We start from the raw sequence: 26100 nt of genomic DNA, 5'->3' as shown, positions 1-26100 counted from the left end.
TACTCTTTTTTTTTTTTAAGAACCATGTTCCCAACCACTGTTTTATTAAAAAAAAAAACCCATAATAAAATATTTTTCAATTATTAAAGAAGAAAATAAATTGTGACAAATTCTTCTTCAGTGGAAGTGGAATTTCTTAGAATTTGGAACAAGTTGCATAACCGGGAACATTCCGGCCAGTTAGATCTTTTATCAAACCAATGATCCATGTGGTCAAAATTCGGAGTTAAAAAGATTTGCTTTTGGGTTGGATCTATAGTGGTCACGATGGCGACTTTCCAATGACTTCTAGAAAATCTTGAATTTTCCTTCTAGATTTTGTGTGATAAATCCTTTGAAGATGTAGATGTTCTCTGAAGCCGCAGCCCGTGGTAAGTACATGATGACTTACAGCCAGGTCTCCTGCGACTTTATTTAGCTGCCGACTACTTTTCCAAGTTGAATTTTTTTTTCAGAGTCTTAATGACGGAGGGATAATGCTTCTCCAAAATGGGCAGGAACTTATCGTTCTCGTCGTGATCCACAGAATCGAGCAGTAGTCTCATCCTCTCCTGACTGCTGCCTTTTTTCCAGATGCTGTCGTATTGCTCCTGCGTCAGTAATCCTTCCTCCAGAAGATCATCCAGAACTGGATCCACTTGTGTGATTAACTTTATTAGGTTGTTTCGATTTTCATTCACAAAATTATTCTTATCTGTGGAAAGTAAAGAAAATGTCATCACAAAAAAAAGAGCTGATGAAGAATTTTTTAAGGTATTTCATAAGAGCTGCATCTATAAAACCCAACTATGGACTCAAGTGTGTTCAGGCACCGAGGCACATCCAAAGGACATGTTATAAATGGCACAGCCACCTCCGGGACCTGCGGGGCCCGGTCTCGTGCTCTCTAGTGATGGGACGGCTGCATTTCCAGCACTCTCACTATTCATCTGTATGGGAGGAATCCCGACAATGAATGAAAAAAGCTGCGCATGCGCATCTTCTACCCTACTGTCTACAATGTTCTCAAAGGCAGATGTGGATCCCAGCCATGGAACCATCATACATGTAGGGTATATCCTGTGGAAATATCTCACATGTGCGTTAAGTCAAATCTATAAGCTACATTTGATATTAAATCCCAGACTCTGCAGAAGATTCTTCTGTGTTTACTCTCCTCGCTTCCCCAGTGTTGGCTCTCCCTCGCTGCCAGCCCCCATCCACTGCCCCAGTGCCGACTCTCCCCCACTGCCAGCGCTCCTCCGCTGCCCCAGTGCCGACTCTCCCCCACTGCCAGCACTCCTCCACTGCCCCAGTGCTGACTCTCACCCGCTGCCAGCACTACTCCACTGCCCCAGTGCCGACTCTCCCCCACTGCCAGCGCTCCTCCGTTGCCCCAATGCCGTCTCTCCCCCACTGCCAGCGCTCCTCCACTGCCCCAGTGCCGTCTCTCCCCCGCTGCCAGCGCTCCTCTGCTGCCCCAGTGTCGACTCTCCCCCACTGCCAGCGTTCCTCCGCTGCCCCAGTGCCGACTCTCGCCCGCTGCCAGCGCTCCTCCGCTGCCCCAGTGCAGACTCTCTCCCGCTGCCAGCATTCCTCCACTGCCCCACTGCGAATCTCTCCCGCTGGGAGCGCTCCTTCGCTGCCCCAGTATTGGCTCTCCCTTGTTGCTAGCACTCCTCCGCTGCCCCAGTGCCGACTCTCCCCCACTTCCAGCGTTCCTCCGCTGCCCCAGTGCCGACTCTCCCCCACTGCCAGCGTTCCTCCACTACCCCAGTGTCGACTCTCTCCCGCTGCCAGCGCTCCTCCGCTGCCCCAGTGCCGACTCTGCCCCACTGCCAGCGCTCCTCCACTGCCCCAGTGCTGACTCTCCCCCACTGCCAGCGCTCCTCCTCTGCCCCAGTGCCGACTCTCCGCCACTGCCAGCGCTCCTCCGCTGACCCAGTGCCGACTCTCCCCCACTGCCAGCGCTCCTCCGCTGCCCCAGTGCTGACTCTCCCCCACTGCCAGCGCTCCTCCGCTGACCCAGTGCCGACTCTCCCCCACTGACAGCGCTCCTCCGCTGCCCCAGTGCTGACTCTCCCCCACTGCCAGTGCTCCTCCACTGCCCCAGTGCCGACTCTCCCCCGCTGCCAGCACTACTCTGCTGCCCCAGTGTCGACTCTCCCCCGCTGCCAGCGCTCCTCTGCTGCCCCAGTGCCGACTCTCCCCCACTGCCAGCGCTCCTCTGCTGCCCCAGTGCCAACTCTCCCCAGCTGCCAGCACTACTCTGCTGCCCCAGTGCCGACTCTCCCCCGCTGCCAGCGCTCCTCTGCTGCCCCAGTGCCGACTCTCCCCCGCTGCCAGCGCTCCTCTGCTGCCCCAGTGTCGACTCTCCCCCACTGCCAGCGTTCCTCCGCTGCCCCAGTGCCGACTCTCGCCCGCTGCCAGCGCTCCTCCGCTGCCCCAGTGCAGACTCTCTCCCGCTGCCAGCATTCCTCCACTGCCCCACTGCGAATCTCTCCCGCTGGGAGCGCTCCTTCGCTGCCCCAGTATTGGCTCTCCCTTGTTGCTAGCACTCCTCCGCTGCCCCAGTGCCGACTCTCCCCCACTTCCAGCGTTCCTCCGCTGCCCCAGTGCCGACTCTCCCCCACTGCCAGCGTTCCTCCACTACCCCAGTGTCGACTCTCTCCCGCTGCCAGCGCTCCTCCGCTGCCCCAGTGCCGACTCTGCCCCACTGCCAGCGCTCCTCCGCTGACCCAGTGCCGACTCTCCCCCACTGCCAGCGCTCCTCCACTGCCCCAGTGCTGACTCTCCCCCACTGCCAGCGCTCCTCCTCTGCCCCAGTGCCGACTCTCCGCCACTGCCAGCGCTCCTCCGCTGACCCAGTGCCGACTCTCCCCCACTGCCAGCGCTCCTCCGCTGCCCCAGTGCTGACTCTCCCCCACTGCCAGCGCTCCTCCGCTGACCCAGTGCCGACTCTCCCCCACTGACAGCGCTCCTCCGCTGCCCCAGTGCTGACTCTCCCCCACTGCCAGTGCTCCTCCACTGCCCCAGTGCCGACTCTCCCCCGCTGCCAGCACTACTCTGCTGCCCCAGTGTCGACTCTCCCCCGCTGCCAGCGCTCCTCTGCTGCCCCAGTGCAGACTCTCTCCCGCTGCCAGCATTCCTCCACTGCCCCACTGCGAATCTCTCCCGCTGGGAGCGCTCCTTCGCTGCCCCAGTATTGGCTCTCCCTTGTTGCTAGCACTCCTCCGCTGCCCCAGTGCCGACTCTCCCCCACTTCCAGCGTTCCTCCGCTGCCCCAGTGCCGACTCTCCCCCACTGCCAGCGTTCCTCCACTACCCCAGTGTCGACTCTCTCCCGCTGCCAGCGCTCCTCCGCTGCCCCAGTGCCGACTCTGCCCCACTGCCAGCGCTCCTCCGCTGACCCAGTGCCGACTCTCCCCCACTGCCAGCGCTCCTCCACTGCCCCAGTGCTGACTCTCCCCCACTGCCAGCGCTCCTCCTCTGCCCCAGTGCCGACTCTCCGCCACTGCCAGCGCTCCTCCGCTGACCCAGTGCCGACTCTCCCCCACTGCCAGCGCTCCTCCGCTGCCCCAGTGCTGACTCTCCCCCACTGCCAGCGCTCCTCCGCTGACCCAGTGCCGACTCTCCCCCACTGACAGCGCTCCTCCGCTGCCCCAGTGCTGACTCTCCCCCACTGCCAGTGCTCCTCCACTGCCCCAGTGCCGACTCTCCCCCGCTGCCAGCACTACTCTGCTGCCCCAGTGTCGACTCTCCCCCGCTGCCAGCGCTCCTCTGCTGCCCCAGTGCCGACTCTCCCCCACTGCCAGCGCTCCTCTGCTGCCCCAGTGCCAACTCTCCCCAGCTGCCAGCACTACTCTGCTGCCCCAGTGCCGACTCTCCCCCGCTGCCAGCGCTCCTCTGCTGCCCCAGTGCCGACTCTCCCCCGCTGCCAGCGCTCCTCTGCTGCCCCAGTGCCGACTCTCCCCCACTGCCAGCGTTCCTCCGCTGCTCCAGTGCCGACTCTCGCCCACTGGCAGCGCTCCTCCGCTGCCCCAGTGCAGACTCTCTCCCACTGCCAGCATTCCTCCACTGCCCCACTGCGAATCTCTCCCACTGGAAGCGCTCCTTCGCTGCCCCAGTATTGGCTCTCCCTTGTTGCTAGCACTCCTCCGCTGCCCCAGTGCCGACTCTCCCCCGCTTCCAGCGTTCCTCCGCTGCCCCAGTGCCGACTCTCCCCCACTGCCAGCGTTCCTCCACTACCCCAGTGTCGACTCTCCCCCGCTGCCAGCGCTCCTCCGCTGACCCAGTGCCGACTCTCCCCCACTGCCAGCGCTCCTCTGCTGCCCCAGTGCTGACTCTCCCCCACTGTAGGCGCTCCTCCGCTGCCGCAGTGCCGACTCTCCCCCACTGCCAGCGCTCCTCTGCTGCCCCAGTGCTGACTCTCCCCCGCTGCCAGCGCTCCTCCGCTGCCGCAGTGCCGACTCTCCCCCGCTGCCAGCGCTCCTCCGCTGCCCCAGTGCCGACTCTCCCCCACTGCCAGCACTCCTCTGCTGCCCCAGTGCCGACTCTCCCCCGCTGCCAGCGCTCCTCTGCTGCCCCAGTGCCGACTCTCCCCCACTGCCAGCGCTCCTCTGCTGCCCCAGTGCCGACTCTCCCCCACTGCCAGCGTTCCTCCGCTGCCCCAGTGCCGACTCTCCCCCACTGCCAGCGTTCCTCCGCTGCTCCAGTGCCGACTCTCGCCCACTGGCAGCGCTCCTCCGCTGCCCCAGTGCAGACTCTCTCCCACTGCCAGCATTCCTCCACTGCCCCACTGCGAATCTCTCCCACTGGAAGCGCTCCTTCGCTGCCCCAGTATTGGCTCTCCCTTGTTGCTAGCACTCCTCCGCTGCCCCAGTGCCGACTCTCCCCCGCTTCCAGCGTTCCTCCGCTGCCCCAGTGCCGACTCTCCCCCACTGCCAGCGTTCCTCCACTACCCCAGTGTCGACTCTCCCCCGCTGCCAGCGCTCCTCCGCTAACCCAGTGCCGACTCTCCCCCACTGCCAGCGCTCCTCTGCTGCCCCAGTGCTGACTCTCCCCCACTGTAGGCGCTCCTCCGCTGCCGCAGTGCCGACTCTCCCCCACTGCCAGCGCTCCTCTGCTGCCCCAGTGCTGACTCTCCCCCGCTGCCAGCGCTCCTCCGCTGCCGCAGTGCCGACTCTCCCCCGCTGCCAGCGCTCCTCCGCTGCCCCAGTGCCGACTCTCCCCCACTGCCAGCACTCCTCTGCTGCCCCAGTGCTGACTCTTCCCCGCTGCCAGCGCTCCTCCGCTGCCGCAGTGCCGACTCTCCCCCGCTGCCCCAGTGCCGACTCTCCCCCACTGCCAGCGCTCCTCTGCTGCCCCAGTGCTGACTCTCCCCCGCTGCCAGCGCTCCTCCGCTGCCGCAGTGCCGACTCTCCCCCGCTGCCAGCGCTCCTCCGCTGCCCCAGTGCCGACTCTCGCCCGCTGCCAGCGCTCCTTTGCTGCCCCAGTGCCTGCTCTCCTCCGCTACCCCAGTGCTGTCTCTCCTCCACTGCCCCGGTGTTCGCTGACAGGCTGCAGCGGTGACATGTGCTGTAGTAGTGACATCACCGCAGCAGCCTGTCAGTAAACAGTAAGGATCAGTTGGTCATTTTTACCCCAGGCAAGCCTTTTTAGTAAAGACAACAATTCTTGGACACCCCCTTGAAGGGAAGCTGCCATCAGAAAATTACCCACTGTATAAATCAGGTTTTTGAATTAAACGTGTTTTTTTTTTAATTCTTGACGGTGTTTTATTTTCTATATCACAATCTGTATTAAATATAAAAAATAAAAATCCTGCAATTTTCACACCTACCTATGGGAATTTTTTAGACGTTACCCTCGTATGTTTTCAGAATACAACATGAACATTAGCAGCAATGAACAGACTGTGATTCTATCTTTTGTATTGTAGCATCTGATGAGCGGGTGCAGAGGTCAATGTGAAGGGAGGAGGAGCAGGCGAGCTGTGACGTCGCTTACTATGATTGGTGGATCCTGTGTTATTAGCTGTGTATAGAGATAGTCAGTCTTTGGACTTTGGAAACCTGCCCCTGATGATAAGGAGTCTGCTGAAAACTCTTCTGAGCATGAAGTATGGGTCTAAAATAACCCAGGTGGCCAGCGAGAAAATTGCTAAATTTAGGGGTTTTTTTTTAATAAAGTTTATGATATAGGAAAAAAAAAACATTGGCAAAAATTTGTAGCCTGATTTCAATAATAGGTGATTTTTCAGCAGACTGGTCACAAATCCGATAAATCCCTTACCACTTGTCGGAGGCTTACTTGCTGTTTTTGGTTTCTCATCTTCCTCTCTCGGCTCCTTTCTCGCTCGTTTGCCGCCCGCGGCTCCACCGGAGGTCTGCGCTTTCACAGGTGACTTCTCCGTGGTTTTTGGCTCTGCACAGACATAAGTATAGCCTGCTCATGACTCAATGAGTAACATTGTCATCTGCCGTTATGTGGCCGCGATTGTCCAGCAGAAGAGGTCACATCTGGGGAACGCTAATAGACGAAGAATATACGGTAACCAAACTTCCAAAATGTGAGCTTTACTCAATAACACTCCTCCATCTAATAGAATATCATTCAGTACCACCCGATGCTACTCGGCCATTTACCAGTTTTTGGTTTCCTTCCTCTTTTGGGCTTGATTTCTTCAGTTTGTTGGCTTGTCCCCGGTTCACATTCTGTATAGGCCCCCTTGGGTTGTACGGTCACGGCCGGCTTAGGACTTTCTCCCGCTCCTGTGATCTTCTCCAGCTCCTCGGCACTGACCCGTCCACCGCTCGTCCGCGGAGCTTCATACATGAAACAGGAAAAATAAGCACTAAATGTAACATAAAGAATGGCCGAGACGTCCCGAATGTGAGTGGGATCTACTGGACGACAACTGTTATCTACTGGGGGACAACTGTTATGTAACTTGGCCAAAATTTTTGTGAAAGAGTAAAATGGAAAACATTGGAGAATATGGATAGTAAAACAAAATTCTATTTTTTATTCCATCGTCCTGCCAGAATCTAATTTACACCCCCACGAGACTCATCAATAGACTGCTGCATTATCCTCCTCCGCAGCCTCCCACCTAACACTCTTGTGCCCCCCAATCTTCAGCACAGGTTCCACCTCTTCCCTCGTTACTCCTGTGCTGCCGCCCTCCTGCTTCCCCACACATGATCTCTGTCCTCTCCATACATCTCTGACCGCTCGTTGGAGGCTTACTTGCTCTTTTTGGTTTCTCATCTTCCTCTCTTGCCTCCTCTCTCGCTCGTTTGCCACCCTCGGCTCCACCGGAGGTTTGCTCTTTCATAGGTGTCTTCTCCATGGTTTTTGGCTCTGCACAGACATAAGTGTAACCGACTTATGACTCCATGAGTAACATTGTCATCTGCTGTTATGTGGCTGCGATCGTCCAGCAGAAGAGGTCACATCTGGGGAACGCTAATAGACTCTTCCAAAATGTGAACTTTACTCAATAACACTCCTCCTATACAATAGAATATCATTCAGTACCACCCGATGCTACTCAGCCATTTACCAGTTTTTGGTTTCCTTCCTCTTTTAGGTTTGATTTCTTCACCAGGTTGTGTCCCCGATTCACATCCTGTATCGGTCCCCGTGGTTTGTATGGTCATGGCCGGCTTAGGACTATCTCCTGCTCCGGTGATGTTCTCCGGCTCCTCGGCACTGACCCGTCCACCGCTCGTCCGTGGAGCTTCATACATGAAACAGGAAAAATAAGCACAAAATGTAACATAAAGAATGACCGAGACGTCCCGAATGTGAGTGGGATCTATTGGGGGACAACTGTTATGTAACTTGGCCAAAATTTAGATGAACGAATAAAATGAAAAACATTGGAGATATGGTTTGGAATTTTTTTCCACTTTTTATTGGTATTAATTACGTAGGTGTAACCTGCTCATGACTCCATGAATAACACTGTCATCCACAGTTATGTGGCCGCCATCGTCCAGCAGAAGAGGTCACACCGGGGGAATGCTTTTAAATTAAGGACAGAACCAAATTTCCATAATATGAAATTTGCTGATAGACACCATCCAATACCACCTTATGCTTCTCTACACCACCCAACGCTCCACAGCTGTTTACCAGTTTTTGGTTTCCTTCCTCTTTTGGGCTTGATTTCTTCAGTTTGTTGGCTTGTCCCCGGTTCACATTCTGTATCGGCCCCCGTGGGTTGTACGGGCACAGTCATCTTAGGTCTATACCCGGCTTTTATGATCTTCTCCGGCTCCTCGGCACTGACCCGACCGCCGCTCGTCCGAGGAGCTTCATACATGAAACAAAAAGAAAGATGCGAAAGAAATTTCATAGGTGGAAGAATGATGAAGAAGCCATGAGCGTCTGTGAGATATATTGGGGACAGCTATTAGACGACTTGAGATATAAATTGGGCAAACATTGTAAAACTTTAGCAAATTTTGTATTGGCCTAAGAAATTGCTCCTTTTTGTGATTCTTTCTTTACTTTTGCCGTTTCTTATAAGTAAATAAGGCTTAGTGGTGGAGGAGTCACCTCCTATGCCGAAGCAAATTTCTTATCATTTATGTCAGATATCGGTCTGTTTTTATGATTTCTGTCCTTCATATGACCTGGTTTGCTCTAGTGCATTTTTCAGTAAGATCACTGGTATTTAGTAAAAAGAGGAGATCTGCCAATGTCTTGGTCCACCCTCCTTCAGGAGACCACTGTTACCAGCCCCACCTGTTATGATGAGTCACCGAAGGAGGAAAAAACAAAATACCAGCTAAGTCCAGAAAAACCAGAGAGGTTGGCAGCTATCGGATTGCAGACCCCTGAACCTATCCACAACAACTAGCAGTAGCCGTGGGGGATTCCTACGGTGCCCTAGACCCCTCGATCACAGCCGGAGAACTATATAGCCTAAAGACAGAAAGGGGAAAAACTAAACTGCCCCAGAGCAGACCCCAAAGCAAAAGGCAGCCCCCAACATATAATGACGGTGAAGCAAGATGAAAACACTAACACAGATAGAAAGATAGGTTGAGCAAATGATGGGGCCCAAGCTAACTACATAGGACAGGATAGGAAAGCTGCTGTCTGCCATCCGCAAAAACCCTATCAAAATGAGCCAACCGACTGATAGGAAAAACGGGCCCTGAAGTCGCTAGGCTTCAAAAGACTATATCAGCACTCAGGTATATTCTGAAGACAGAGCAAAATATCAACAGATCAGAGACAAAAATGGAATTCAGCTCACCCCCGGCCGGGGATGGCAGAACTCCCAAAAAACAAGGCAAAACAAAAACAAAACTGAAGAGTACAAAGCAGAGCAGAAAAACTTAGCTTTGAGATGCAGGAATCAGACTGGTCTCCAAGAATCCAGCAGGAAAATCACGAGCCAGGAAGAAGGGCGTCGGCAGCTTTATATCCAGTCCTCAATTCCAGCCACCCAGTCATCATCTAGCTGCCCAGGTGTTTGGTAATCAGTCTCACTACCTTCCTTCACTAGAGGAGGGAGTTCATCAGACCTCAATGGTGAAGGGAAAAATGAACTCACAACAGTACCTCCCCCTTGAGGAGGGGTCACCGAACCCTCATCCATGCCACCAGGGTGATCCGGGTGAGCCCGATGAAAGGCATGCACCAATCTTTCGGCATGAATATCAGAGGCAGAGACCCAGGAATTATCCTCCTGACCATAACCCTTCCACTTAACCAAATACTGGAGTCTCCATCTAGCCAGACGGGAATCCAGTATCTTCTCTACCTCATATTCCATGTTACCTTCAACCAATATAGGGTCAGGAGGTGCCACCACAGGAACTACTGGTTCAACAAACCTCTTCAACAAGGACTTATGAAACACCTTATGAATTTTAAATGTGACAGGAAGAGCCAACCGAAAAGAGACCGGATTAATAATCTCCAAAATCTTGTAAGGTCCAATAAATCTAGGCTTAAACTTAGGAGAAGCCACCTTCATAGCGATATTTTTTGATGACAACCAAACCATATCACCCACCTTAAACTGGGGACCAACAGTCCTACGCCGGTTGGAAAACCGCTGGGCCTATTCCTGGGAGAGAGACAACTTATCCACTACTTGGTCCCAGATCTGGTGCATTCTCTCCACCACAGTGTCAACACCTGGGCAGGCAGAAGGCTCCACCTGCCCTGAAGAAAATCGAGGGTGAAAACCAAAGTTACAAAAAAAAGGTGACATCAAAGTGGCAGAACTAGCTCTATTATTTAAAGCAAATTCGGCCAAGGGCAAAAATGAAACCCAATCATCCTGATCGGCAGAAATAAAACATCTCAAATACGACTCCAAAGTCTGGTTTGTTCTCTCCGTCTGCCCATTGGTCTGAGGGTGAAACGCAGAGGAGAAGGACAACTGAATTCCCAGCTTGGAACAGAAAGTCCTCCAAAATCTAGACACAAACTGAACTCCTCTGTCAGATACAATGTTCTCAGGAATCCCGTGCAAGCGAACCACCTGTTGCAAAAACAAGGGCACCAACTCAGAGGAAGATGGCAACTTAGGGAGTGGTACAAGATGGACCATCTTAGAGAATCTATCACAAATCACCCAAATAACAGTCATTCTCTGAGAGACAGGCATATCAGAGATAAAATCCATTGAAATATGGGTCCATGGCCTCCTGGGCACCGGCAAAGGCATCAACAAGCCACTAGAGCGAGAACAAGGTTAGGACCGGGAGCAACTCCCACAGGACTGCACAAAATTCCTGACATCACGAGACAAGGCGGGCCACCAAAAAGATCGACTCACCAGATCTCTAGTACCAAAAATACCTGGATGACCAGCCAATGCAGAGCAATGAACTTCAGACATCACTCTCTTCCTCCACTGGTCAGGAACATACAACTTTCCACTGGGACAACGCTCAGGTTTGTCCTCCTGAAACTCTTCCAGAGCACGTCTCAAATCGGGCGAGATGGCAGAAAGAACTACCCCCTCGCCTAAGATGGTAGCAGGCTTAGTCACAACAGGAGAATCAGCAAGGAAACTCCTAGAGAGGGCATCTGCCTTGACATTCTTAGTGCCCGGAAGAAAAGAGACCACAAAATCAAAACGTGTGAAAAACAAGGCCCACCTAGCCTGTCTAGGATTCAAGCGCTTGGCCGACTCCAGGTAAATCAAATTCTTGTGGTCAGTAAGGACCACGACTTGGTGTTTGGCTCCCTCCAACCAATGTCTCCACTCCTCAAATGCCCATTTCATGGCCAACAGTTCCCGATTCCCCACATCATAGTTATGTTCGGATGGGGAGAACTTTCGGGAAAAGAAAGCACAAGGATTCATTTTAGATGTCCCAGGATCTTTTTGGGACAACACCGCTCCTGCACCAATCTCAGAAGCGTCCACCTCCACCAGAAACGGGAGTGAGACATCAGGTTGCCGCAAAACCAGAGCAGAAGTGAATCTTCGCTTCAGCTCCTGAAAGGAAGAAACAGCCTCCGGAGACCAATTCAGCACATCAGCACCCTTCCTAGTCAAATCCGTCAATGGCTTGGCAATACCAGAAAAATTAGCTATAAATTTCCGATAAAAATGAGCAAAACCCAAAAACTTCTGGAGGGCCTTCAAAGAAGTGGGCTGAACCCAATCATAAATGGCCTGTACCTTGGCCGGGTCCATTTCAATAGTTGACAGAGACAAAATAAATCCCAAAAATGAAATCCTCTGTACCCCAAAAAGGCATTTAGATCCCTTGACATACAGGGAATTCTCCCTCAAAATCCGGAACACAGTCCGAACATGTTCCACATGAGAGTCCCAATTCTTGGAGAAGATCAAAATATCATCCAGATAGATGATCAAAAATTTATCCACAAAGTCTCGGAATATATCGTACATGAAGCACTGGAAGACAGAAGGGGCATTAGTGAGCCCAAAAGGCATCACCAGGTACTCAAAATGTCCCTCCGGAGTATTAAACGCCGTCTTCCATTCATCCCCATGCTTAATGCGAATAAGATTATACGCCCCCCTGAGGTCAAGCTTGGTAAACCAGCAAGCACCTTTAACTCTGGAGAATAGATCAGAAATCAGGGGTAACGGATACTGATATTTAATAGTAATTTTGTTGAGGGCACGATAGTCAATACAAGGCCTTAATGAACCATCCTTTTTAGCCACGAAAAAAAACCCAGCACCTAAGGGTGAAGAGGATGGTCTAATATGACCCTTCTCCAACGCCTCCTTAATATAGGACCGCATAGCCTCGTGCTCGGGTACAGATAAATTGAAAAGCCGACCCTTGGGGAATTTGCACCCCGGGTTCAGCTCAATAGCACAGTCATAACTCCTATGAGGAGGCAAAGACGCAGACTCATTCTCACTAAATATATCATAAAAGTCAGCCAAATAGTCAGGAACATCATGCGACTGAGGAAAGGTGGAGAAAACAGGAGCATCACTAAGGGCACACCGACAACCCCAACTCACCACAGACAAAGATTTCCAATCCAGAACTGGATTATGGATTTGCAACCAGGGAAACCCCAGAACAATGGTATCATGCAAATTATGCAACACCAAAAATCTGCAATTTTCTTGATGGTCTGGGGCGACCCGCATTACCACCTGGGTCCAAAACTGAGGTTTATTCTTCGCCAAAGGAGTAGCATCAATCCCTCTCAAAGGGATAGGCGTCCGCAGAGGTGTCATAGGAAATCCACAACGTTTAGCAAAATCCAAGTCCATCAGGTTCAGAGCTGCTCCTGAATCCACAAAAGCCTTGGCGGAAAATGTGGACAGGGAGCAGATCAGAGTAATTGCCAGAAGAAACTTAGGTTGAACACCACCCACAGAAAACGTGTTTGCACAACGTTTCTCTCGTTTAGGGCAGACAGAAATAATATGCGAGGCATCTCCACAAAAAAAACACAGCTTATTACGCCTTCTGAACTCCTGACGTTGCGCCCTAGACAAAACTCTATCACATTGCATAGGTTCAGACATTTGTTCAACAGGTGGTAACATCTCTTGTGTAGTTTTGCGTTCACGTAAACGCCGATCCACCTGAATGGCTAATGACATAGAATCGTCAAGACCAGAGGGAACAGGAAATCCCACCATAGTATCTTTTACAGTTTCTGACAAACCCTTCCGAAAGAGGGCTGCCAAGGCACCATCATTCCAGGTAGTAAGGACCGCCCACTTTCGGAATTTTTGACAGTACAACTCTGCCGAATCCCGACCCTGGCTTAATGCCAACAGGGTCTTTTCAGCCTGATCAATGGCATTAGGTTCATCATACAACAACCCCAAGGCTTGAAAAAATGCGTTCACATTATTCAGAATAGGATCATCAGGTTTCAAAGAAAACGCCCAATCCTGGGGACCCCGCGCAGCAAAGAGATGACAATTTTAACCTGCTGCGCGGAGCTCCCTGACAAGTTAGGATTCAAGGCAAAAAATAATTTACAATTATTCTTGAAATTCTAGAATTTAGACCGATCCCCCAAAAATACATCAGGAGAAGGAATCTTTGGTTCAGCAGCATGTGAATGAGCAAGATAGGCGGAAATTCCCCGCACTTCAGCAGCGAGCTGCTCCACACGATCAGACAATTGCTTCATCTCCATGGAGAGAAAAATTCCCCCTACGGCCTCAGAGATATAGAGGAAAAAATATGCACACAAAAAAAAAATCTGACACTTTTTTTTTTTACAATTCTCTCCTGCTATTGAGTACCCTAGGATCTGCGGTATGGCTGGTGATTCTGTTATGATGAGTCACCGAAGGAGGAAAAAACAAAATACCAGCTAAGTCCAGAAAAACCAGAGAGGTTGGCAGCTATCGGATTGCAGACCCCTGAACCTATCCACAACAACTAGCAGTAGCCGTGGGGGGTTCCTACGGTGCCCTAGACCCCTCGATCACAGCCGGAGAACTATATAGCCTAAAGACAGAAAGGGGAAAAACTAAACTGCCCCAGAGCAGACCCCAAAGCAAAAGGCAGCCCCCAACATATAATGACAGTGAAGCAAGATGAAAACACTAACACAGATAGAAAGATAGGTTGAGCAAATGATGGGGCCCAAGCTAACTACATAGGACAGGATAGGAAAGCTGCTGTCTGCCATCCGCAAAAACCCTATCAAAATGAGCCAACCGACTGATAGGAAAAACAGGCCCTGAAGTCACTAGGCTTCAAAAGACTATATCAGCACTCAGGTATATTCTGAAGACAGAGCAAAATATCAACAGATCAGAGACAAAAATGGAATTCAGCTCACCCCCAGCCGGGGATGGCAGAACTCCCAAAAAACAAGGCAAAACAAAAACAAAACTGAAGAGTACAAAGCAGAGCAGAAAAACTTAGCTTTGAGATGCAGGAATCAGACTGGTCTCCAAGAATCCAGCAGGAAAATGACCAGCCAGGAAGAAGGGCGTCGGCAGCCTTATATCCAGTCCTCAATTCCAGCCACCCAGTCATCATCTAGCTGCCCAGGTGTTTGGTAATCAGTCTCACTACCTTCCTTCACTAGAGGAGGGAGTTCATCAGACCTCAATGGTGAAGGGAAAAATGAACTCACAACACCCACCACAGTCTCATAAGGTCAATACCTAGGGGGAACCTTTGCCGTAGTCTTCTCTTTTAATGTTTAATAACAGACTCATAGATGATGTGATCGAAGTCTGACAACCCAAAGCTTTCTCCTTTACTGAGCCATCTCCAACTTTGTACTGAGAAGAGTGTAGCTAATTTCTGACTTCTGCCAAACCTGATCTGTCTCATTATGAACTCATTATCTTTCCTCCATCTCGCGTATCTTCCCTACCCGATCTATCTATTACGGTGAACGGCATCACACGCTCTCCAGCACCTGAAATCCGCTGCCTCAGAGTAACTCTCGACTCTGCCCTGTCCTTCAAACCACACGTCCAAACTCTTGCCACCTCCTGTCGCCTCCAACTCAAAAATATTTCCAGAATCCGTCCCTACCTCAGCCCTCAATCTACTAAAACTCTTGTACATGCCCTCATCATCTCCCGCATTGACTACTACAACACTCTCCTCTGTGGCCTCCCTGCTAACTATCTTGCACCATTCCAGTCTGTCCTCAACTCTGCTGCCCCACTAATCCACCTCTCTTCTCACTACTCCCCTATCTCTCCCCTCTGCAAATCCCTCCACTGGCTCCCGATTCCCCAACGAATCCAGTTCAAACTACTAACACTGACCTGCAAAGCCATCCACAACCTGTCCCCTCCCTATATCTCTGAACTAATCTCTCAATATCTTCCTTCACGTAATCTTCGGTCCTCCCAAGACCTCCTACTCTCCTCCACACTTATTCATTCCTCACACAACCGCCTACAAGACTTCTCCTGAAAATCCCCTATCCTCTGGAATGCCATTCCTCAACACGTCCGATTATCCACCACCCTCGGATCCTTCAGACGGAACCTGAAAACCCATCTTTTCAGGAAAGCTTACAGCCTGCAATAACCATTCTGCCGCCTCACCACTGCCTGAGCCACCGCCTCAAAACCACCAGAGCTGCTGCACCCCCAACCTTCTGTCTCTTCCCCACTATCCCATAGAATGTAAGTCCACAAGGACAGGGTCCCCTCCCCTCTGTACCAGTCTGTCATCGTAAATTTGTTTACTGTTAATGGTATCTATAACGTTGTATGTTACCCCCCTTCTCATGTACAGCACCATGGAATTAATGGCGCTATATAAATAAATAATAATAATAATTGACTACTTCTCCAGAGTTTAGTACCGACCTCGAAAGACCATGGCAGGTGCTCACCACTTCTAGGACCTTTCTAGTGTCGGCCCCAATGACCACAGTAACATTCTAATATAACACTCACCAGGCTCAGCTTCTTTTGGGTTTTTCTTTTCATTTTTACCTGTTAAGATAGAAGAAACCCATCATGTTACTGACAAGTTGAGGTCCAGCAGTTGGACCTCCAGTCAACCGGATCTGCAAAGGAAAAGTAGCTGCTCATGTAGAAATTGTAAAACATCTGAAGAGGAGCACGGAGTACCTCCACCGAGTCCTCATGTTTGATTGAGGTCTGTGGATATCAATTTCTGGACAATCCCTTCAATTATTAAAATGAAGTCAACTATATTATCGAATAGCCCAATGTAGCGGGGTCCGAGCTCTGATGATATCGGTATAGGCAGAAGAATAAACTGATAAACTATTGCATGTATTTCTCATAGTTGGAAGCATTGAACAGTAGGTGTAAAAAAAAATGCTAAGAAACTTTAAATTTCCAGTAAAATTTTCAGTCATAGCACTAAGTTCCTCATGATCGTGGACTCATTTTGAGACCTGCCCATGAGAACCCAAAACAGCTTCATTAACTTCCATTTTGGGCATTTCTTGCGTAAATGACACTCTTTTAGGAAATATGCCTATAGACCTCCCATGCATGTTAGACTAAGGTCAGCCAAGCTCGTCCATATCAGTGGGATCGGCCGACGGTCTAAGATGTGTGTGTGTGCTCCTCCCAACTCAGCCCCGACAGGTGGTGTTGAGGGAAAGAACATCCATCATGTCTGATTTTGGCTTCCAATCGTTTTCTTTTCTGGAGATAACATAGAGAGTATACTGTAGGAGATCTTGGCTGGTATGAACGTTCCTGTCTAGGAAGCATTCGGCTAACAGCTATCTATTGTGTTTGTGGTCAGACGAGGAAAAGTAAACTCCATTCTTCCCTCCAGTCAATCATTACTCACTGAATTACTTAGTGATTTAAGGACCTCAAAATCTTCTGCACTTTACACTGGATGGACGATGTGAAGGAGGAGGGTTCTCCGAGTGTCCCCTCCTCTGTGTCACCAGTATGACCAGTGAAGACTCCTGCGTAAGATGACTAACCACATAAAATCAATGTATGTATTAATCTGCTCACCTCCTCGGAGATCTTTCTCTAGATCAACCCGAATCTGATTTTCGTTGATGTTCCTCAGAGCTTCTCTGACTTTCACTGGCCCATGTTTTACCGTGTAGGAATTTATGATAATGTCGGCCACATCCATTGGAGTTCTTCCTTTCAGTCGGTCTATCTGGATTTGGTTGCATCCTCGAGGAGCCTGGAGACCACAGAGGGCCACAATGAAGTCTTCTAGACGGGCCTTGGACAACTCATTCAGATGGTTTCCCAGGATTTTTATGATAATTGAAGTTTCTGTACCCATAGTTGTAGAATCACAGATCCCGAAATCCCTTACAAATAAAGATTAACATTCAGTTATTGAAGGATCGAGAAATCCAAAGAAAAACATCTCAGTGAGAGGAGAAAACACTGATCTCTAACGTGGAAGCGTTAGAAGTGGCTCTCACTAAATTACAATATCATCAAAAAGTGAATTTCTTTCAGTTCTTCAATACAAGACGTGAATCTCCTCTATTCTATAGCGTCATTACACACAGAGGGATCTATGTCACGGGTTTATTCCTAGTAATGTTGATGATTATGGCTTACAGCCAATGAGAACCCAAAAGTAATTATCTCAGGAAATTAGAATAATTACCAATAAACCCCTGTAAAGGCTCCTAAGTGTTTATAAAAGTCCCTTAGTCTGTTCCAGTAGCTCCACAATCATGGGGAAGACTGCTGACCTGACAGATGTCCAGAAGGCAGTCACTGACACACTCCACAATCATGGGGAAGACTGCTGACCTGACAGATGTCCAGAAGGCAGTCACTGACACACTCCACAAGGAGGGGAAGTCAGAAAAGGTCATTGATAAAGAAGCCGGCTGATCACAGAGCGCTGTATCCAAGAATATTAATGGGAAGGGAAAGGAAAAAGTGTGGTAGAAAAAGGTGCACAAGCCACCGGGATAACCGCAGCCTGGAAAGGATTGTTAAGAAAAGGACATTCAGTAATGTGGGGGAGATTCACAAGGAGTGGACTGCTGCTGGAGTCATTGCTTCACACCACACACAGACATCTCCAGGACATGGGCTACAAGTGTCACATTCCTTGTGTCAGCCACTCATGACCAATAGACAACGCCAGAAGCGTCTTACCTGGGCCGAGGAGAAGAAGAACCGGACTGTTGTCAGTGATCCCCGAGTCTGGAGGAAGAGTGGAGAGGCCACAATCCAAGCTGCTGGAGGTCTAGTGTGAAGCCTCCACCATCAGTGATGGTTTGGGGAGCCATGTCATCTGCTGGTGGAGGTCCACTGTGTTTTATCAAGACCAAAGTCAGCGCAGCCGTCTACCAGGACATGTTAGAGCTCTTCATGCTTCCCTCTGCCGACAAGCTTTATGGAGATGGGAATGTCATTCTCCAGCAGGACTTGGCCCCTGTCCACACTGCCAAAAGTACCAATACCTGATGTAAAGACAACAGTATCACTGGGCTGATTGGCAGCAAACTCGCCTGACCTTAACCCCATAGAGAATCTATAGAGTATTGTCAGGAGGAAGATGAGAGACACCAGACCCAACAATGCAGACGAGCTGAAGGCTGCTATCAAAGCGACCTGGGCTTCCATAACCCCTCAGCAGTGCCACAGGCTGATCGCCTCCAGGCCACGCCGCATTGATGCAGTAATTGATGCAGAAGGAGCCCGACCAAGTACTGAGGGCATTTACTGATCATACATTTCAGTAGGACGACATTTCAGATTTTACAATCATTTTTCAAACTGGTGTTATAAAGTATTCTAATTTACTGAGATAATGACTTTTGGGTTTTCATTGGCTGTAAGTCATAATCATCAACATTACCAGGAATAAACCCCTGACATAGATCACTCTGTGTGTAATGACTCTATAGAATAGAGGAGAGTCACTGTCTGTATTGAAGAACTGAAATAAATTCACTTTTTGATGATATTCTAATTTAGAGAGAAGCTCCTGTATGTGTCTGGTGGAAATTTAAGTTCACAAGGTGGTAAAATCTGGGCCTGAGAATCTCACTATGTTTGAAACTTCTTGAATCTCACAGGTATCAATAGTTAAAGTACTCAGTACAGATAATATAGTAGATGTCACCTGCAGTCCTATGTAACACCACAGATAACACAGTGATAACTCTCTGAGTACAGATAATGTAGTAGATGTCCCCTGCAGTCCTATGTAACACCACAGATAACAGAGCGATAACTCTCTGAGTACAGATAATGCAGTAGATGTCACCTGCAGTCCTATGTAACACCACAGATAATACAGTGATAACTCTCTGAGTACAGATAATGCAGTAGATGTCACCTGCAGTCCTATGTAACACCACAGGCAATACAGTGATAACTCTCTGAGTACAGATAATGCAGTAGATGTCACCTGCAGTCCTATGTAACACCACAGATAATACAGTGATAACTCTCTGAGTACAGATAATGCAGTAGATGTCACCTGCAGTCCTATGGAACACCACAGATAACACAGTGATAACTCTCTGAGCACAGATAATGTAGTAGATGTCCCCTGCAGTCCTATGTAAAACCACAGATAACACAGTGATAGCTCTCTGAGTACAGATAATGTAGATGTCCCCTGCAGTCCGATGTAACACCACAGATAACACAGTGATAACCCTCTGAGTAGAGATAATGTAGTAGATGTCACCTGCAGTCCTATGTAACACCACAGATGACAGTGATAACTCTCTGAGTACAGATAATGTAGTAGATGTCACCTGCAGTCCTATGTAACACCACAGATAACACAGTGATAACCCTCTGAGTACAGATAATGTAGTAGATGTCACCTGCAGTCCTATGTAACACCACAGATAACAGAGCGATAACTCTCTGAGTACAGATAATGCAGTAGATGTCACCTGCAGTCCTATGTAACACCACAGATAATACAGTGATAACTCTCTGAGTACAGATAATGCAGTAGATGTCACCTGCAGTCCTATGTAACACCACAGGCAATACAGTGATAACTCTCTGAGTACAGATAATGCAGTAGATGTCACCTGCAGTCCTATGTAACACCACAGATAATACAGTGATAACTCTCTGAGTACAGATAATGCAGTAGATGTCACCTGCAGTCCTATGTAACACCACAGATAACACAGTGATAACTCTCTGAGCACAGATAATGTAGTAGATGTCCCCTGCAGTCCTATGTAAAACCACAGATAACACAGTGATAGCTCTCTGAGTACAGATAATGTAGTAGATGTCCCCTGCAGTCCGATGTAACACCACAGATAACACAGTGATAACCCTCTGAGTAGAGATAATGTAGTAGATGTCACCTGCAGTCCTATGTAACACCACAGATGACAGTGATAACTCTCTGAGTACAGATAATGTAGTAGATGTCACCTGCAGTCCTATGTAACACCACAGATAACACAGTGATAACTCTCTGAGTACAGATAATGTAGTAGATGTCACCTGCAGTCCTATGTAACACCACAAATAACACAGTGATAACTCTCTGAGTACAGATAAAGTAGTAGATGTCCCCTGCAGTCCTATGTAACACCACAGATAACACAGTGATAACCCTCTGAGTACAGATAATGTAGTAGATGTCACCTGCAGTCCTATGTAACACCACAGATAACACAGTGATAGCTCTCTGAGTACAGATAATGTAGTAGATGCTACCTGCAGTCCTATGTAACACCACAGATAACACAGTGATAACCCTCTGAGTACAGATAATGTAGTAGATGTCACCTGCAGTCCTATGTAACACCACAAATAACACAGTGATAACTCTCTGAGTACAGATAAAGTAGTAGATGTCCCCTGCAGTCCTATGTAACCCCACAGATAGCACAGTGATAACCCTCTGAGTACAGATAATGTAGTAGATGTCACCTGCAGTCCTATGTAACACCACAGATAACACAGTGATAGCTCTCTGAGTACAGATAATGTAGTAGATGTCACCTGCAGTCCTATGTAACACCGCTGCTTGCTCTGGCTGTCGTCTCTCACTTTCCCGCTCCGTACACTTCCTCATTCTTTCTGAGGCTGCGCGGTTTCTACAGCATAAAACAAGAAATACTAGAAGTGTCTTCTGTCTTGTCCCTTTATTAGCAGCAGCTGGTGGGGACCCTGCACCTCCCCGCAGGCGGTGATCTCATGATCGGGGGCGCTGTAGATCCCCTCCTCACACTGTGGACACAGAGAGGAAACATTTTGTGTTCTCAGTAGATTGAAAGCTATTTTTGGAATAGTGTTACAATGCTGACACTATAGCTGAGTGCGGGGAAAGCCATTAACCCTTTCACCCCGGAGCCTGTTTTCACCTTCCTGACCGGGCCAATTTTTACAATTCTGAGCACTGTCCCTTTATGAGAACATAACTCTGGAGCTTCCACGGATCCCGCTGATTCTGAGACTGATTTTTTGTGACGTATTGTACTTCATGATAGTGATAACATTTATTCGATATGACTTGCGTTTATTTGTGGGGGAAAAAAAAACAAAATTTGGTAAAACAAAATTGTTGTGCAATTTCTCCTGAGTACGCCGATACCCCGTATGTGGGGAGAAACTACTGTTTTGGCGCACAGCAGGACTCAGAAGGGAAGGAGCTCCATTTGACTTTTTAAATGTAAAATTTGTTAGATTAGTTAGCGGAAGCCATGTCATGTTTGGAGAGCCCCTGATGTGCCTAAACATTGGAAACCGCCCTCAAGTGACACCATTTTGGAAACTAGATCCTTCAGGGAACTTATCGAGATGTGTATTGAGCACCTTAAACCCTCAGGTGCTTCACAGAAGTTTATAATATTGAGCTGTGAAAATAAGAAAATGACATTTTCCCCACAAAAATATTTTTTAGCCCCAAATTTTGAATTTTCACAAGGGTAACAGGAGAAATTGCTCCATACAATTTGTTGTGTAATGTTTCCTGGGTACACTGATACCCAAAATTTAGGGGGGAAAACTACTGTTTGTGCGCACAGCAGGGCTTGGAAGGGAAGGAGCTCCATTTGACTTTTTGAATACCAAATTTTCTGGAATAATTAGCAGACGCCATGTCACATTTGGAGAGCCCCTGATGTGCCTCAGCTGTGGAAAACTCACACAGGTAACACCATTTTGGAAGCTAGACCCTTCAAGGAGTTTACGGTGAGCACTTTGAATCCCCGGCTGCTTCACAGAAGTGTATAACATAGAGCAATGAAAATTTAAAAAAAAATTCCCACAAGAAAAATTTATTTTAGCCCCAATTTTTTTGGATTTTCACAAGGATCGCAGGAGAAAATGGACCCCAAAATTCGTTGTGCAATTTCATGAGTACGCCGAAAGCCAATAGGTTGGTTGAAAACTACTTTTGAGGCGCAGTGCAAAGCTCAGAAGGGAAGAGGCGCCATGTTGGAGTCCATATTTTGCTGGACTGATTGCGGGGGCCATGTCACATTGGCAGAGCCTCTGAGGTGCCAGAACCCCCATAAGAGACCACAATTTTAGAAACTACACCTCTCAATGAATTAAATTAATCTAGGGGTGCAGTGATCATATTGACACCTCAGGTGTGTCACAGAATTGTATGCCATTGGGCAACAAAGAAAAAAATAATTATATTTTTTACCATCAAAATTTTGTTTTAACCCAAGATTTTACATTTTCACACAAGAAATGGGTAAAAATGGCACCAAAATTTCTGCTGAATGTAGAAATCCCCCATATGGGGCTGTACAGTGCGGCATAGCCACACAGAGAGACTCGGGAGGGACGGAGCGCTGTTGGAGAGGAGCTGCTGTGGCTGCAGTGCTGGGAATGTCAGGCAGTGACCTGTGGGTCCTGGATATGTATCACTGTGGGATGAGCTGAAGAACCGATGTCATGTGCCATCACGATGTGAGGAGGCTCCAGAATTGGGCTGCTGGCTGCTCTGGTTGTTCAACTGTTAAAACCACAGTAGAAAGAATCCTGTCTTTTGCCTATAACAGCCGCACCTGCTTCATTTTCTGTGACCCTCATCACAACTCACCAGCCCGCTCCACCGGCCAGCAGGGAAGTGTTACAGATTGGGAGAGGGCGAGAGCTGAGCGCAGTACACGGTCATCACTGGTGTGAGAGGTTCATGATAAAACTCAGCCGAGGGAAACATTATACCATTGGGATAACAATGAATGAGACCCCATCATCCATGGTTAGCCATACAGCTTAAAGTGAGACCACAACCTCGTCATTATCCGACCCCAGAAAGTCCCCATAATGTTCCCATAAATATCCAAATTATCCCTATAATCCCTATTATCACTACATACAAGTTCATATAAGGCCACAGTAAAGGGCTATTCCCAAGATAATGCGTTACCCCATACCCATGGGACAGGGGGGATAATTTGCTAATCGCAGGGACCCCATGTAACCTGAAACTTATAAGCCCCAGAGCAAAAGACAACAACGGACCAAAAAATATCACAGGTCTTTAATAGTATTCGTCTTAAATATGGGATCTGGTGTTATGGTCACACGTGGCTGGACACAGCGCCTCCAGCAGGGCGGATTTAGATGGCACGCGTGACCCTGGATACACCGCCTCCAGCGGGGCGAATTTAAATAATAAAACGTGCAGCTGGATACGCCGCCTCCAACTGGCGAATTTCAATATTACACATATATATACAATAAGGGGAAAACCTGGGTAACAATAACAATGGCGGCCCTGCGATAGGGAACGGGGGCGTGGAGACCTCCTGCACTCCCCTGAGCCAGCGTCCCTGCACTCCTAACGATCCCTATGCCGGTTCCGCACTGGGCGACGCACAGGAACCTTAAAACCCTGACTTGCCCTGCACCTAAACCATCACTAGGGAATTGGTCGGTGCGGAAACTAATCCCACCACTGCACTAAACACACATAAGGGAAAATGACAATACAGGGAGACACCACTTAGCTTTTTGCTCTGTTGCTTGTGCTCCCCGCAACAGAGCCCCACCACCCTCGTGAATCTTCTCCTCCAACTGGATCCATCACCATAGTGCAGCCTTGGAGCAGAGTCCACCACCAGTTGCAGCTGCCCAGTAAACAGAGACCAAAAGATGAGTCCAGCTTCTGCCAAAAAGTCCAGCATGCTCGAGTCCAACTTTTCTGCCAAAAAGTCCAGCATGCTTGAGTCAAGCTTTCAGCAACCAAGTTCAGCATGCTGAGTGCAACTCTCAACATAGTCGCCACTCCACCAAGCCATGCAAGCACTTTCTGCCAACACCATAAACTGTGACTCCACCACGCCATGCCAGCCCTTCTTGCAGACTCCAACGATGAACTCCACCAATCCATGCCAGCACTCCTTGCAGACTCCATAGCTGCCACTCGTCCCCTCTGGCTCGGCTGCCCAGGACTCTTGTTCAGCTCCATCTTTCACCCAGGCTTACTTGTGAATGACTAACTATCACCAACCGGGATCAAACACACATGACACTCTTTTATAGAGCATCACACCTGTTTTATAATTACGTGCACTTAACCAAAGAAACTAAAGTGCGATACCGCTCACCACCACCGGGGCAACTTAGAACAAACGACACCACAGTGCAATAATTCTAATGGCCACCGGGGGCAATCAACTCACTTTGGCACACAGCCAAAGGAAACAAAAGTTCACTTTGTCCATTTACTCTGTCAGATCCACCCTGGATCGTGACATCTGGGACTTATTGGGCCCCCTTAGGCTCCAGGGCCTCAGGGCAACTGCAACCCCTGAATCCCTGAGAATGGACGGTCTTGAATGGAGCATTAATGTGTACACTCGGCCTCCTCTGCATTCATTGTCTATGCGGCGGCTGGACAAGGTGGAGTACTGTGCTCTACTATATCCAGCAGTCCCATGTACAAGATGGGCTGCAAAGCAACCAAACTAAAAAGAAATCATATAAAAAAAAGTTTTTCGATACATCTCACCCCATCCAATATATGTGCGTTGTTCAGCCGGGTCTCCTGGGCTGTCCACTCCACTGCGCACGGATGAAGCGTGTCAGGTATCAGGCAGCTTTGTTCAAAGAGAAAAGAGTTTTTTTCAATCAGCAAAAGCGAAATAAAAGCAAAAAAATAATTTATTATGACTTCATAAAATAGTAGCATGGACATAAAAAATATATACTGACGCATTTCAAGTCTAGCTGACTATATCTGCGACTAAGAGTCAGTTAGACCCGAAAATGCGTCAGTAAATTTTTTTTATGCCGACGCTATTATTTTTTGAAATCACAATAAAATATTTTTCACTTTTAATTCGCTTTGCTGTATTGAAAAAACTCTTTTCACAACTTTGACCCAACTAAAAGGAAACCAGAATGTATCAGAAGCGATCCCTGTAGGTGATGTGACCCCGTGCCAGAAAACTGCTGATAATCAGCACTAGTGTCATGATCCAGGCCGGGTTTTGTATCCTGTCTCTCTTTCCCGGTCTGATCATGCCAAGGGTTAACTTTTCTCTGCCTCGTTCTGGTGTCAGATCGGCTATTCATCTCTGCTGCATCCTGCAGGCGGTGTCAGTTATAGTTTCTGCCTACGACATGTGTTGCTGACTCTGCGAACCCTGATTTGTCCTGCCGCTTGTGCTGACTGTACCCGTGTCTGTTTATTCCCCTCTTCCCGTCCCGACTCTGTGTTCCCTTTTCATGTTTTGACTCCCTGGTTTTGACTTGGCTTGGACCCTGACCTGGTGTTTGTCTCTGGTCTTTGGCATATCTGATCCTGACCGGTACTGACCCATTTGGCTTGTTTCTGACTCTGTGCTTGTTTATTCCTTTGGTACTGCGCTACAAACTAATATCGACCTGGCTTGTTTGACTATTCTGCTGCCAACTGGTGGTGGCCTCGCTGCTGCGCTGCAGGTGGTCTGCTGTTGCTGTGTTCAGTCCTCCCTCCACTCTATTGCCATCTAGTGGAGCTTGCTTCTACTTGCATTGCAGCAGCGTGACAACTGGGAGCTGCGTGACGACATGATATACTTATTAGATCCTGCTCAGCGATAGGATTGAACGGGCAATAAAGGATATATAATATAAGATATCCAGTGGTAAAACACCCTCACTCGGCAGCCACCACTCACCCAGTCAGTTCAGGAGCTGCGTAGCCGCATGATAACTGCTCCGTGCCATCATCCCTGGATACAGAAGCTCCTGACGATCGGCAATTTATTTCCACAATTTAGT

General features: G+C 49.0%; 1 protein-coding gene across 3 annotated transcripts; it reads right to left on the bottom strand.

Moving 5' to 3' along the window:
* LOC141050792 (uncharacterized) lies at nucleotides 1-26100 on the bottom strand. Of its 3 annotated transcripts, none has more exons than XM_073547447.1 (10): nucleotides 25998-26100; nucleotides 20872-21099; nucleotides 16909-17222; nucleotides 15856-15894; nucleotides 8121-8300; nucleotides 7546-7722; nucleotides 7230-7343; nucleotides 6626-6805; nucleotides 6273-6404; nucleotides 1-694 (listed from the first exon to the last, which is right to left on the bottom strand). In XM_073547447.1, exons 3-10 carry the CDS (start codon nucleotides 17192-17194, stop codon nucleotides 426-428), a joined length of 1377 nt encoding a protein of 458 aa, XP_073403548.1. In that variant the 5' UTR covers nucleotides 17195-17222; nucleotides 20872-21099; nucleotides 25998-26100; the 3' UTR covers nucleotides 1-425. The 3 variants fall into 3 exon arrangements, with proteins under 3 accessions (XP_073403548.1, XP_073403550.1, XP_073403549.1); XM_073547449.1 differs by having other exon boundaries at nucleotides 6291-6404; nucleotides 25998-26094; XM_073547448.1 differs by lacking the exons at nucleotides 20872-21099; nucleotides 25998-26100 and adding an exon at nucleotides 19007-19064.

The sequence above is a fragment of the Dendrobates tinctorius genome, unplaced genomic scaffold, assembly GCF_039654945.1.
Source record: "Dendrobates tinctorius isolate UK_male_01 unplaced genomic scaffold, ASM3965494v1 ptg000152l, whole genome shotgun sequence".
NCBI lineage: Eukaryota > Metazoa > Chordata > Amphibia > Anura > Dendrobatidae > Dendrobates > Dendrobates tinctorius.
The sequence above is the reverse complement of the archived record's forward strand: the minus strand, read 5'-3'. Positions and strand labels throughout refer to the sequence as shown.

Bases quoted from the DNA above. Each gene is read 5' to 3' on its own strand.
- LOC141050792 (XM_073547447.1), bottom strand. From the start codon at position 17,194: ATGGGTACAGAAACTTCAATTATCATAAAAATCCTGGGAAACCATCTG. The intron at 8,301-15,855 runs GTGAGTGTTATA...TCATGTATGAAG, and splicing joins CCCAAAAGAAGCTGAGCCTG to CTCCTCGGACGAGCGGCGGT. The intron at 7,723-8,120 runs GTAAACAGCTGT...TCATGTATGAAG, and splicing joins AGGAAGGAAACCAAAAACTG to CTCCACGGACGAGCGGTGGA.